General features: G+C 40.0%; 1 protein-coding gene across 1 annotated transcript; it reads right to left on the bottom strand.

The window, feature by feature from the left end:
• Positions 1-249: 249 nt before the first annotated feature.
• ASTL (astacin-like metallo-endopeptidase (M12 family)) lies at positions 250-10,740 on the bottom strand. The gene is made up of 12 exons (XM_009999508.1): positions 10,672-10,740; positions 10,400-10,441; positions 7,903-7,927; positions 6,885-6,956; positions 5,756-5,890; positions 4,996-5,113; positions 4,042-4,220; positions 3,841-3,925; positions 3,302-3,429; positions 2,164-2,279; positions 1,516-1,741; positions 250-525 (listed from the first exon to the last, which is right to left on the bottom strand). The coding sequence occupies exons 1-12, from the start codon at positions 10,738-10,740 to the stop codon at positions 491-493; spliced, it is 1,230 nt and encodes a 409-aa protein (XP_009997810.1). The 3' UTR covers positions 250-490.
• Positions 10,741-14,082: the final 3,342 nt, after the last annotated feature.

The raw sequence follows: 14,082 nt of genomic DNA, 5'->3' as shown, positions 1-14,082 counted from the left end.
TAGACTGGAAAAAGAGTCTGTATTTAAGTACTTTTCGTGTTCAAGACTGTGAAGATCATAAAATGAATGTATAAAGTTTGGTGCTGATATCTTCAGCCACCTAACTAAACCTATGATGATGTCAGTACTACTGAGATAGCTGAGGCTGAATGGAGGGGACTAAGAAGTAAGACCACATTGATAGTGTGTACGGCTGGGAGGGACTAATGAAAAATAGAAATGGAAACTTCATTTTTTATATATATATATGAAGCTTTTTATTCAATTGTTAAATAGAAAGAGGTAATAACTTAACTGTGCAGACAAGAGGAGGAGTACGCCAGAGGTATGGAAATAATGCATTTTTATGGCTTGGGGAATAAACTTTCTCAGGAAGATGAAAAATTTGATTCTTAATAGAATTAAATTTCATACTGATCCAAGCCAGAAAAGGAGCAAAGTAGGAAACACATAATTTCAATATCCACAGAATAGGTTCTTCTCCATTAAGTCAGTTGCGGATCCTAGGTTTTCTTTGAGCCTTCACTGTAAGTAAAATGAGAGAATATTTAGCTTTCTAAGCTCTCTGAACAAATTGTAACATCTCTAAAACATGTAAATATGAAATAACTTTTTATCAGACAACTAGGATTTTTTTTTGTTTTGACACATCAAAGTGGCATGGGGAGTTTTTTTACTCTTCTTTCCTTTCATAGCTAAATGGACAGAAATAGAAGCTACAAAAATGCAATGGAGAACTGCTGGTTTGGTTTGGGTATACAGATAAATTACTGTATTTCAGTGGATTTTTGTAAATTATGTGTGTGCTTTTTCTTATCCCATGGCAAATACAAGGTCATATGACATAGCTGAGCTTTCTTTCATGCTAAGGCAAGTTGCACTACTGTACAGTTGCTGTAAGCTACAGATAAGTACACAGGCATTTCTGTATTCCAGCTGATACATCCTAACTTGGAAGCATGTGATAACTTAATTGTATAGTTGTGGCCTTAGTTCTTAGTTAAATGGGACTGGAGAAAATGTGTTTTAGGTGGATACATTCTAGGAATCCTGAAAGTGAAAACACTGCCTCTCTTCTTGCCACGGGTCTGGGTAACTTGGTACACCATAGATCTTCCTTGCCCTATGAACTGTGTTATTAAAAACTGCATCTTTCAGAGAAGCAATATATTTAAATACTGCATTGTGATTTATTTTCTCTCTACTGTGCTATTAACACTAACAGTGATATTAAATGGATGTTAACGTTAATGGCACATGCATTGGAATGGTACATATCTGAGACACAAGGCAAACAGTGGATCACCTGGTTAACACCACTTGTCCTGAATGTGGTCCCATCTGCCTAAATAAGTAAGTGGTATTAGTATAGGATGGACCCACTGTACCAAAAGCAAGGTAGAAATTGATGGCTTTTGTAGAAAGCAGTTCCTCAAAAACTATTTTTCCTCTGGGAAGAGGAGTGTTGATTTGACACAGATGTTTTTCTTTGCCATTCTTTGTTCTTAGACCTACCAGAAAAAAAGCTGGCTTGGAAACCAGAAGCTGTTTCAGCACCATCTGTGACGAACTCTATAAGCATAATATTACTAGAAGCAAATACATCATTGGGTAGCTTTGATCCACAGGTCTTGTCCATTAAAACTGCAGAAGACTTGCTGGGTCCATCATAAACTTTAACATAATCACTCTGACAGCCTCTAGTTGTCTGCACCTCAAAGGCTTGAAAGTGCAGGGAAATCTGGAAGGGAAGAGAACACCAGCCTTTAATGTAAATGCATGTTACTTCTTTTATGTTTGTCCTTTAAAACAGGCTGAATCTAAGCTGTAGCCAAGCCTGAACTGGAACTGCCTACCCAGCCTTGCCTTTCATCCCCTGAAGCTGCAGGGTTCAGATCTAATGAGCCTGTGATGAATGCTCCCATGCTCAGGCCTCTTTGTTTTGATTTTGCTAACCTGAAGCCCAATATATGGAGGTTTTTCAAAACTGCGGCTCTGCAGTTGTCTTTGCCCACAGCTGGCTTAAGGACATGAAGAAGTAATAGAGATTAGTCTGAAATATCTCTCATGGAAAATATCTTATCTGGTAACTGGTGCATAGACATTAACATAGAAAGAAGTAAGTTCAGCCACACTCCAGGACCATTTTTAACCTGTGTTTACCTTTCTGGATCGGGTTCGGATGAGCCAGACACAGTTGGTGTTATCTGAGTAATTTCTTGGGTAGTTGGCAGATCTCAGTGACCCAGATGCTGCTTCAAGAACAGTGCTGCAGCGACCTGAGGAAGAAACAATGTTTGCCACAGCACCAGACTTGCAGAATCTTCCCCTCATTTACAACTACAGTATCTTCAGAATGGACTGGTCTTGTTTTTCTGATCTGCCAGCATTCATTTCAGAGTACTGGTACATTGGGATTAAAATGAAGAATCATGTTGATCTAATTTTCACATAATGCATAAGTATCTGCACGGAAAGTAATGGAGTGCTTGGAAAAAGCATTAGCTTTTATTTATTAGCTCCATATTTTAGCAAGCAATCTCTTTCTTTACCTGTATTAAGAGTGTGAGAGGTTTCAATTCACTGCAGTTGGTGACATTATTTTCCATTGGGATGGGAAAGTCAAGTGATATTAGAAAAGCCAAAGGCAAATATGATGTGTCTGCAATGCTTTATTTCTAAACTTAGGAGGAGAACTTGGGTTTTCCTCTATGCAAGGGGTGATAATTTATTCATCATGGTTTTTTCATTTGACTGAATTAATTTATCTGTTTCTATAGGATAATTTCTTCAAGCAGAGGTTAAAATTAATGAGTTAAAAATACATAAAAATTGAGAATGACATCTTAAACATTTGAAAACTGGACAAAGCCTCATGAAACTCTTCTAGTTCAGAGGAGCCTGCAACTGTTGGTTTTGCTCAGGTCTTAAATACTATCTGCAATGAGGAACAGAGATGTCTGGCTCTTTCTGGGGTTTGTACTTGTTTCCTGGCTGTAAAAACCAAATTACTCCACTGAGGCATAGGACATGGTATGCAGTTAGGCCAGTTGCACAGCAGCCAGTTATGCCAGTAGTGAATGTGTTTGATTACTTTGGAAGCAAAAAACACTTTCTGCTAATCACTATATGCCTCCAGCTTCATCTTTGCATTCTCTCCCAGTATAACCCTAATGAGTAGCTGGAATTTAGGAGAACAGTTGCATGGTTTTCAATGAGAAACTGCTGCCTCTGCAGTGCACTCAAATACCTCTATGAAGGACATGAGTAGAAGATGGAAGGATGACTCTGAGATACTTACTACAATTGTAAAGTTTGTTGATTTTAGCCACGTCCAAGTTGCTCAGCCCCTGTCTCTGTCCAATATGTACTGATCCATCAGGAATTGGTACAATAGTTGCTTTCCCAGTGGTATTACTGAAGGTGTATCTGAAAAAAAAAAAAACAACCCATGAAGAATTTTATTCTTTAAGTACAAGTTATTTCAAGATGTAAAGGTAGGTTTTGGAGGGAGAACAAGAAATGCATACAGATTAATGCTGGGACTAACAGCACTGTTAGAGAGGTTTGACTGAGATGACCAGCAGTAAGCAGAGTCAGTCTCAAGATGCCTTCTTTTGCTCCTAAGCTCAGTTGTAAATGGCTCCTTAATGGAAAGCTAGAGGATAATTAATTAATCTTAGAGAGTGGCTTGTTTGAACTAAATCATAGTTTTTTTCAGAGGGTGAAATGAGGAAGCTGGTAGTTAGGAGAGCTATAGAAGCATTAGAATTAGCTACAGAAGCTTATTCTAATCTAAGGTTTGAGTTCCAATGAAAGCAATGCCATGCTGCTACTTACGGGCCGTAGTGCATTACTGAGGAATAGTCATATGGAAGACCCAGGTTGTTGGAGTGTTCAAATTTCCTGAAGTCTGATCTGTCACCTGTAACATATGATACTGTACTTAGAGTTTGCTTCCTATCTGCTCCCTTCAGGGAAGAAGGAAGAGCTGGGACATGTAGGATGTGTTTACACATGGAGGCGTTTAAAGGTACTTACCTGGACTGATGTACTCCCACATGATCTTAACATGTTTATCCCTGTCACTTCGAGAATGTTCATGCAAGAAGCCCAGAGCATGATCCAGTTCATGTTGAATTATTCCTTTCCACATGCAGCCTCTTTTCATCACAGAGACAGTTTGTCCACCTCCTACTTTCCCATAGTTGGACCAGCAGCTGAGGGAGGCATTGAACAGCAACAGAAGACTTACAGGATTTTCATTGTCAGGCAGACAAAGGGACAGTACAGAGAACCTTGCTTCACACATGTTGTGGGAGTAGAAGGATTCCTTACTGTCCACTGTGATAGTCTACAGAGGGGCAAAACTAACCATAGTGTAGGAAACAACAAATAGTATGATCATCACTAAAGCTTCCTGGAAGACCTTCATTATCATGGATGCTCCTACATTCTGACTTTCTGTACACAGTGATTTTAACTCCCTAAAGAGAAATCTTTTTTTTCCAAAATGCTGAACACTCTATTAGAGCTGGAGCTAAGTCCAATAGCACTTTCAAGTTAATGGGTGTTGAAGAATTTTCTCACAGGATCTAATTCTGACCTTGACAGCTAACAGTGTGATTCAGAAAACTGTTTATTTCATAAACTGAAACTGGATTTGCCTTTGAAAATAACCGACACTAATCTGTTGTTTGTTTTGTTTCATTGTTCATTATACCCCACAGAAAACGTGAGCCTTGCTATTCTTCCCACCTTAATGCTGCTTTCCCATTATCTGCTTCACTTCTGTGTCTTCAGTGAGTCCGTTATGCAACTGCCAAGTCTTTGTACTAGCAAGTTATCCAAGGAGGATACCTTGGCACTGTGATAAAACATAGTTTCTTCTTTAAATCCATCCCCCTTTCCTATCTAGGGTCATTACAGAATGAAGTGTAGTGAAGCATTGAAAAACAATGTAGAAATAACCTGTTAATTTATCATCCAACTTACCCATCTGCAGATCTAATGCTGAGGTAGTCACGTTCTGTTTTGCGCTTCACAAAATTAATACAAGTCAGTGTTTCAAATTCTGCCATGGCATCTTGAATCCCCTTTATGTGGCTCTTCTCTGGAGAAGAAAGGGTTAATTATGGGGGTCAAACAAGGACAATATCAGGTGCCATTGAAATCTCACCTGTGCTCAACACCAGGGTAAACAGAAACATTAGAGTAGGTCCTTTCTTGACTTTTGCTCAGTAATGCATTTCATTTAAGATACTAATAGTCTAGCACAAGATCCTCTTTGTCCAGATATTGATCCAAATTTTGCCAGATGGAAGCTTTTTTTCTCAACTACTTGTTTTAAATTATAATGGTGATTGTTAATGTGTCTTCTGAAGATGTACTTGGAGATAGCTATCAGAACGATTTTGGTGAAGAAAAGTAGGACATTGAAAGCACACAGCAATGGGCATAAAATTTAAAAGGCAGGTATTTTGGCAGGCACTATTAGAGGGAATGATCATTCTTTTGTCCAAGAGATCAGACCCAAAATATTATGGATGCAAACTTCTCAAGTGAATTTTATCTTTTTTCTCTTTCCTGTTCAGGTCTTTGCAATTTACAATTCATCTGTGCTTACACAGCATAAGTAAATCATTAGCTTTGATTAAATCTGCCTGTGGTGTGGCTACTTAAAGTAGGCTTATATCTGAAGCTTATGGATAAAATCCATTAAAAAAAATATAAAATCAACCGAATTCACACTCACCATAAGTAGGATCTAAGACATAGGGAACACGAACGATCCCATCGCGGGACTGGGGCCAGTTGCAATTGCGGCAGTTGATGGCACTGCGACTCCTTCGTGGAACTATGTCTCCTTCTTGCAAGTATTGAGAGCTGTCTGTGATGAGAGAGGAAGTGTGGAAACACCTGAGCCATAGATTGCTAGATACTTGCTACGCCCACTTAGAAAAGTCTCACTCTCTAGTCATCTTCCTTTTTTATTTTTCCCTAAGCCACTGCTCCTGGCTGGCATGAGAAGTGGCCTCTTGGGCTAGATGAACATGATCTACTTCCCTATCTTTGCTGCTGTGTCCTTAGCTTAGAGGAGAGGTGGAAAGCTCCAAGTCTGTTGTATGGGGTTGAGGCAAGGCAGGGAGTGCATGAAAGCAGTTACAATAGTGAAAAGGATGCTGTGCTGTTTCTGCACCCTTGATGACACATGACTGAATAGCATTAGATACCTGCGCTGGAAGGGTGCTGGGCAAAGGCAGGAGGTGCCAATAAGGAAATGCCAGAGGGCAAGCAAACAAAAAAGAGAATTCAATGTTATCTAGAGGAAACTGTAGGAATGTTTGGTGTCCATTTCAACAGAGAGTAGTTACGCTTCCTGAGTGACTGCTGAAGGGGAAAATACGAGAAATGCAAGCTGATAGAACAGGGAATGTTTGGAAGAATCAAGGAACAGGAAGTCTGGATCTGGGACCATGGAAATGACCTAGGAGTCTGTACTACAAAGCCATAAGATGACTGAACGCAAGTGATGCTTGCATTCAAGTAAAGATAGTGAAATAGTAAAGCATCCAAATATCCAAGTTCCTTTTCTATGTTAAAACAAAGTTACTAAGACATTGAGAGCTAAAGCTGAAGAAACTGCCCTGATAGTTCAGGTACTTCCACATGCAGTATCACCTTCAGTATTGACACTACAGCTTTGAGATCCCATGGGACTTCAGCAGATCTCACTGTGGCCTGTATCTGGGTGTGTCTTACATGATGGTTTGTAAGATGGGAGAAGTATTTGTACAGATTGTGGTAAGATGTTGTACCTTCCACACTACCCACAAAATGCATCAAATAGAGACCCACTATAAGCAGGGCTTTGGTGACATTACCTTTGTTAGCTTCCAGAATTCTGTTAAAAATAACTTCTTCCTCAGAGTCAGTCTCTGCAGGCAACGGAGATTCTGTGAAGAAACACAAGAATATAACTGTCTCTTTCCCAGTGGAAAACAGGAACCCTGATTTTTAACCTGATGAGTTTCCAGGAGCTCACATCAGGTCCTGATTACAGCGATGCACGTAAAACATACGGAGACTATTTAGAGATTGGCATGGCATTCAGTCTTATAGAGATTTTCTCAGTGACACAACTTTGTGAACATTCCAGCTGTGGTTACTTTAGCATTAACCTAATTCCAAGAGCCATGCTTTTTCAGTCTTTCCCTCTCCTCCTTTCCTCCCCTCCCCCCAACATGGCATCACATATTAAGCCCTGGACCTTTAGCTCCTGCAAGTCTGTATGGTCCCACTTGAGCAGCCAGCCAGCTGCATGGCTCCCTCTGTGCACTCAAACAGCACTGGTCTCCTTCTGCAGGCACAGTTAGCTCTCAAACCACTGACATAAGACAGCAGGAGCAAAAAGGAATGGAAAACAGTCCTGCTGCTTGCTGTTGGACATGCTGACTTCTTGAAAAACCCTTGAAACCAATTACATGGCAACTGCCTTCCTACTCCATGGGTTGGACTCATGTCCCCAGCTAAGTCCAGCATCAGGGACTACTAGGCCTTATAAGTAGAATCAGCCAGCCCAGAACATTGTGCAGTAAGCCTTGACATCAACAAAGAGCACAAGCACATGGCCTCTGCTCTTTCTGTAACCTTTGGAAGAGACTTAAATCAAGAGATTATTTAAGCAGAGCTATTTTTAGCAAAAGTAACAGCTGAGATTTTTAGCAAGCCTGAGCAATTGGCCAAGACCAAAATACTCTGTTTTGCATATTATGGTGAGTGCAGTAATTTGGAATTTCTTCCTTAAGATTAATTTGTGTTTAGTATGTGTTATTTTCTGAGTAACTGGGTAGCTAGCAATCAATATATCAAATACTTACATTTAGATGGAATAATACCTACCATATATATCCTCTTGCGTAGCTACCTGCAAGAATGATGCATTTGCATTATTTCACACTTTATATTATAAAATAAATATTAAATAATATAGCTTGTAAAGGATCAAAATTATCCAGGCTACCACTGAAAGTATGTTTCATCAGTGCTGTCTTGAACTTCTATACTGTGCCATGTGTAAAGAAGTACCATGGTATGGTATTTCTTCTTTGATATCTTAGCAAATATGGACACTGTAAAGAGAATCAGCATAGGAGATTCAGAAAATGCAATCTGAAGTGTGGAGTGAGTTTCAGACCTTCCAGCTTTATTTCTGTTCTGGCTAGTAGGAGTGCAAGGTTACTGGAATCCCCAGCAAAGTCCTCCCAGTATCACCTCCTAACAGAGCAGTGAAAGGCCATGGTATCTACTGCTTCTAAGGGACTGTACCCACCTGTGGGGGGCACGTCTCTAGCAAAACAGATTGGAATACTGCTCTTGCTTTGTAGAAAACAAAACCCCAAAACAGCTCTGAGTTTTCTCTATAACCCCAGAGAAAGCAAAATCTTCCTGGGCTATACCTCAGAACTGTGGAGCAATAAATGGAATAGGGATGGAAACTGCTCACTCTCTTACTGTGTTGTTCTGAGAAGACTTTCCTACACAGATGGAAATACGGGTACAGTACAAGTGTTGTCTTCACCTTCCACAATGCTGAACGCCAAAGTGAACAAAAGAGCTGATTTAGCTGTCCTTACCTCAGTAGCTTCTGTTGCTGCAGAAAGCAAAGAAGAAAAAGACAAAAAAGAGGCAAATTAGATTCTGAATGCAGCTTCACTGTGTTCAATAGCACAGGCCTTCTTAGCCACTGGAATGTCTTTGGTCAGTCTCTTTGCTTGGACGGGAGTGGGGTGCCCTACCTGATGCATATGCACAGAAATGAAATTGATGTTTAGACAAACAGCTGTGAAAATTCCTAGCAGATAATACTGAGGAACAGAATCCACATCATTCACCATCTAAGAATCAGCAAAGCATTTTATCATCTTCACTGTGGAAACTAGCAAAGGATACTAGGGACAGAAATACGATTTGTCACTAGATTTCACTGCAACAGGTGCAGCATAACCAGTTGAACAGTCCCCTCTGGTTTCACAGTGTCAAAGAGTGAAGTTATAAAATGGGATGAAGCCTATAAACATACTAAAGAGACATCCTTCTATTCATAATCTATCTAGAAACTGCAATAGAATTGCTTTTACTGAGCCAAAAAGGCTACAGTCTGTCTTTCAAGACTATTACTTTGGTTACACGGCAATGAAAGTCCACTATAAATGGTAGCGGTTTATTATAGGAAAGTTCAGTCACTTCCCACCAGTTGCATCAGAGAGAGCCATGGCATCTAAAAAAATTCTGCAGGAAAGCACATTTCTGAGATGCAATGACCAGATTCAGACTTCACGCACCCAAGAAGCACTAGATTAATTGACTAGTCAAAGTCAGTGGAAATTAGGCTCCAGATTCCTACGCACATAAAGCTTGCTGTCCTTTTTTAAAACACTGATGAGATATCACAGGAGGCATCTGCCATGTCCTTGATCAAATGAACATCTGGTGCTCAAAATGATACATACAGTTTGTTTTTTCCCTGCACTGTAAATACTGAAAGATCTCTCAAAGGGCACCAAAAAAGCAGTAACAATGGTAAAATAAAGCTCCTTGTATGGGTTTGTCCCACTAATGCTGCAACTTTGAGCCCCAGCAACTGACTACTTTGAACTCAAGCATGTCCCTCGGCCAACTCTGTATGTACTGAGAGGTACTTTTACAACATTCCTTTGCTTCCATGCCATAAATGACAGCTCAAAAGAAGAACTGATCACTTTTCATTAGTCATTTAATTGTCATGACTATGTCAAGCAAATTCTTCCAAGACCTCTTCCTCTCACAACACATCACTCCCAACCTGGCAGTTTCTTTCTGTAGTTAAAGTTTACCTGCACTTTTTTTTTTTCCATTGAAATTTTCTGGAGATCTGCAATGACCTCCTTCTATTTTGTGAGTTGACAAAAGCTGTTCAGCTAAGCCTGTACTATTTGTTTTCTATTCCAGGTCAAAGCAAAGGTTTCTCTGATGCCTGACATCTCTTTCTTTTACTGCTGCACCAAGGTAGGCAAGAAGGCATATGAGTTGTCCTTTTGAAACACTCAATTTCATGGAAAGGTATCAAAATGCCTTATTAAAATCTTATTTTCAAGCCCATGAAAACACATCTAAATTAACTCAACGAACAACACCTCAAAAGTATGTGTAAAACACATCTGACTGAAAACACACCTGCATTCAGCCAAACAATAAATTAGGAAACATGGCCTTACTCAAAAGGCCTGAGAGTCAGTGCTTCCACATGCCATGTCACTCATATGCCAACAAAGTGTGTGAGGCACACTCCAGAATTAACATTTTACTTTAAAATACAGTATAAAACCTACTTACTTGCTGTGCTGTTTTCATAGTTTGCTGTGCTGTTTTCATAGTTTGCTGTGCTGTTTTCGTAGTTCTCCTGCAAAACCAAGAGGTAAAAGGCATTACTTATCCATAGTACATAAAAACAACAATAACATCAAATTCAGGCCAAAGGGAGAAACTTAATTATGATCTTTTTTTTTCTATATTATTATATTACTAATATTTTTCTTGCAGGAAATTTATCAAAATGGGTCTCCACAACTTCACACCAGGAAGAAGAAGTCAGTCAGAAGACAGAGCGCAGTTGCACGGAAATGCTCTCACCTGAATAGGGAAGCCCAAAGTAGCGTGAAGAAGAAATGCAGTGAAGACAAGGAACATCTTCAGATCCATTCTCCAGCCCTGACAGACCACCAGTTCGTGTCCTTATCTCTGCCCCTTCAGGAGTGCTGCTGCTAGATATACCAGCAGAGCCTGCTCTGCCAGGGCTGAAAAAACCTGCACCAGCCAATGGGGATCCTAGCAGGAAGAGAACTTCTTTGCAGCCAGTTTAGCCTCTGGGCATCACCTCCCGCTGTCACTATGATCTATAGCATCCCTTCTCCCCATGCTGTCATTTCATGCAGCTCTCTGGAGCCTGATCAGCTTCATGCTTATGCTGCCATGAGCTTCCTCTGGTTCTTGGAGGATATTTCCTTAGGTGTTCAGTTTGACTGTTAGCCCTTGTTCCTGGCTGACTTTCCAGAGTACTATAGTCTTGCAGACTGTGGGTGACTTTTTTCTTTATGTCACAGAAAGCACAGAAGGCCATGACAGTATTGGGTTGCTTTGGAACATACATTACTGCTCAGTGAGGTCATGTCTATGTCTTCCCTGAGAAGGTATCCTTCATATCCTCAGCTTATGATTCAATGAGTAGAATTTTTGTTTCTTCCTCTCTGTTTCGTGGTGTTTCCTAACATCAGAGACATTCCCTGCCTTCCATAATTTCTGGCAGTCTGACAGTTGTAGGTGCCCTTGTGAGCTTTTGACCAGCAGTCAGAGAGGGGAAAAAAGACAGCAGCAGATAAGCAGCACTTACTAATTTTGATTTACACATCTATGCTTGCTGGAATGCGCTGGCCTGGAAGTGGATGTAGGAAGTAGTGAGCAGACCTAGCAAGAAATGCTTGTAGGAGATAAACCAGCAACCATGGAGTTTCTTGTGGCAGCAACCTCTGGTGGTAACCTCTTCTTGCAGCAAAGCTCTGCTTGGTGAACCATTTGCTGAAGGTAGCTGGGGGATTATCTGGTCTCTGATACACACTTGGTTCATGTCAGAGTACATTTTCCATGCATGGAAGCTGAATTTTAGAATGTACAGATTCTGCCTCTAGACCATGCCAGTGTTCAGGTACCCTCAGAGCAAGTTTTAAACACATTTGCACTGTTATTCATTCTTTCTATATTGAAAAAAGATGTTACAGAAGTTATCCATGTTGATGAATTAATCAAGAAGCAGCTTAGCACTTATTTGTCTCCAAATCATGCACAGTGAAGGCTAAGAATTACATGGAAATGTAGTCTGAAATGCACCGGTAAAGTTTCATGACGCCCACAAGGAGGCAGCAATAACTACTTTTCCTCTTCTGTCCCTGCGCTTTGTCTGAAGCAAGAAGTAGTGAAAAGCAGGGTAGCACATGGTTCTTGTGACCACGAAAGAATAAAGACAAAGTAGACATTGTCAGCATGCTGATCCTGCAGACACAGGCAGTTCGTGTGCAGAAAGTTTCTTTGTGCAGAAATGTTTATGCTGATCCTGCAGACACAGGCAGTTCGTGTATCCTCTTTGTGCAGAAATGTTAACGTTAAGCAATACTAAGTGCCTTTCCTCATTTTGTGTGTCACAGGGATGAAAATCTTCCTTGTGCTGAAGCAAGGCTGTCTAGAATGGTTCCCCAGATTTCTTACTCCATACAAGGGCAAAACAGAAGTCCATGATGCCAGATGCTTTGTTACACCAAAACCATACAAAAAAGACACTATGGAGTGGGGCTTCTGTACAATATGTTTAGGGGAAAAAAGGAAAGACCTCACTCGGGTAAAAAAACCAATCTAGAAGCAACAGGAGGGATCAGAGATAGTGAGGGAATAAAACAAGGTTGAAAACCGAGTTAGGAAGATCAGTAACCGTAGCATCTTTGTAGCATTTTATTGAGAAGATCCTACGCTCCCCTAAGGGACTGATTAACTGTTTGTGCTCAGTTAAGAGTGAAAGAACTGGGCTGGCAAAAGGATGCTGCACATTGTATGCTGGACAAACAAATATGCTGGCATATTAAGTAGTTCATCAGGCAGATTGCTGCATGGTACCTTTTCTGTGTGCTAACACAAGTGATGATGGGCAAGATTGCTGTTACAATCAAGAATGTGGCTGTAAATGCTACAGCTGCTAAAGTATACACAACAGAGTGAGGGAGAGTGCTGGCACTCATGCCTGCTGCCTGTCCTGAAATCCTAACAGCTTTGGTTTGTGCCTGATATTTAGATTTAATATTTAGTTATTTTCCTAAGGGTGCTATTAATGAGGGAGGAATTGTTAATAGTGTTGTTCTCACTCATTAAAAAATTGCCTATTTTTTTGAGCTGTTGCAAAAATAGGACATGCTTTTACCAGATGCAGTAAAGCTGGTACCTCTAGCAGAAAAAGTACTACATAAATTGTCTTGAACCTTTAGGAGCCAAATTAGGGCTTAACAAAGAGAAGCTGTCTTTGCATGTACAGAAGAAAAGCATGTGGGAAATTTTGACAGGGCTCAAGTTCTTTTGCCTGTATGTCCCAGTTTCTGGTGGACATTTGGGACAACAGAGACTTTGCAGATGTGAACGATGATTGGCAGGTGTTCAAAGTCAACAGCACAATGTAAAAAATTGCTTGGATAGTGTCATACCCTACAAGAAGTCTGTCAGCAAAAAGACCTCCTGAAAGAGCAAGAGAAAATGTGGAGTTATGCTCGAGGACATATGGCTGATTTGCAGAGACCTGTATGCATAACCAAGAAAAGGCTTTACAGGCATGTCAGTGACAAAATGTGTTTCTTCTGTTGCATATGGGAGTTCACTGTAAAGTACACATAGCCAAAATCAAAACAGCAGATGTACAGAAGTTACAATTCGTCTGTAGACATCTTTCAGATTTTGCTCAGTTGTGTGTCATTTAGGCATATGTGTTAGCAACTATTATTCTGTTTGGAGTGCTTCCTTATAAGCAGCTCACAAAATATAATGTAAACCATCTATACCTAGTTACAAGAAAAGAAATGAAGTGTCTATTACGGCTAACTACTAACCTCTATAACTACTAGCTATTATTTGCTGTAGTAAAATGCAGGAAAAAATAACTTCAGGAAATAAGAAAACAAAGTTATGTTGAAAGGCTTATGGATGTTATTTGGTAGTTACCATACCCTGTTCATGGTAAGATATTACCAAATCTTAAAAGATTTAAAATCATCTGGCTTTAACAAAACCAACAACTAAAGCAATGGTATGCTCCACAATGCATAACTCACATTGTTGTGGATTGGCATCACATAAATAAACACCACACAGTTACATTTACAGTCTGGGGTAAATTACAAGTTTGAACCTGGAATATATTATTTTAGACAGGAGTGCTCAATATAATTTCTGAGGAATGTCTGCTTTTTGGGCATTCTGGTATTTTGGCTCACTTTTATTTGGAAGAGGAAATGT

The sequence above is a fragment of the Chaetura pelagica genome, unplaced genomic scaffold (assembly GCF_000747805.2).
Source record: "Chaetura pelagica isolate M959 unplaced genomic scaffold, ChaPel_1.0 scaffold55, whole genome shotgun sequence".
NCBI lineage: Eukaryota > Metazoa > Chordata > Aves > Apodiformes > Apodidae > Chaetura > Chaetura pelagica.
This window is presented reverse-complemented; position numbering and strand designations above follow the sequence as displayed.

Coding starts and splice junctions, on each gene's coding strand:
- ASTL (XM_009999508.1), bottom strand. CDS start 10,740: ATGGATCTGAAGATGTTCCTTGTCTTCACTGCATTTCTTCTTCACGCT. Junction 10,442..10,671: donor CTTTGGGCTTCCCTATTCAG/GTGAGAGCATTT, acceptor TTGGTTTTGCAG/GAGAACTACGAAAACAGCAC. Junction 1,742..2,163: donor TCCGAACCCGATCCAGAAAG/GTAAACACAGGT, acceptor CTTCCCTTCCAG/ATTTCCCTGCACTTTCAAGC.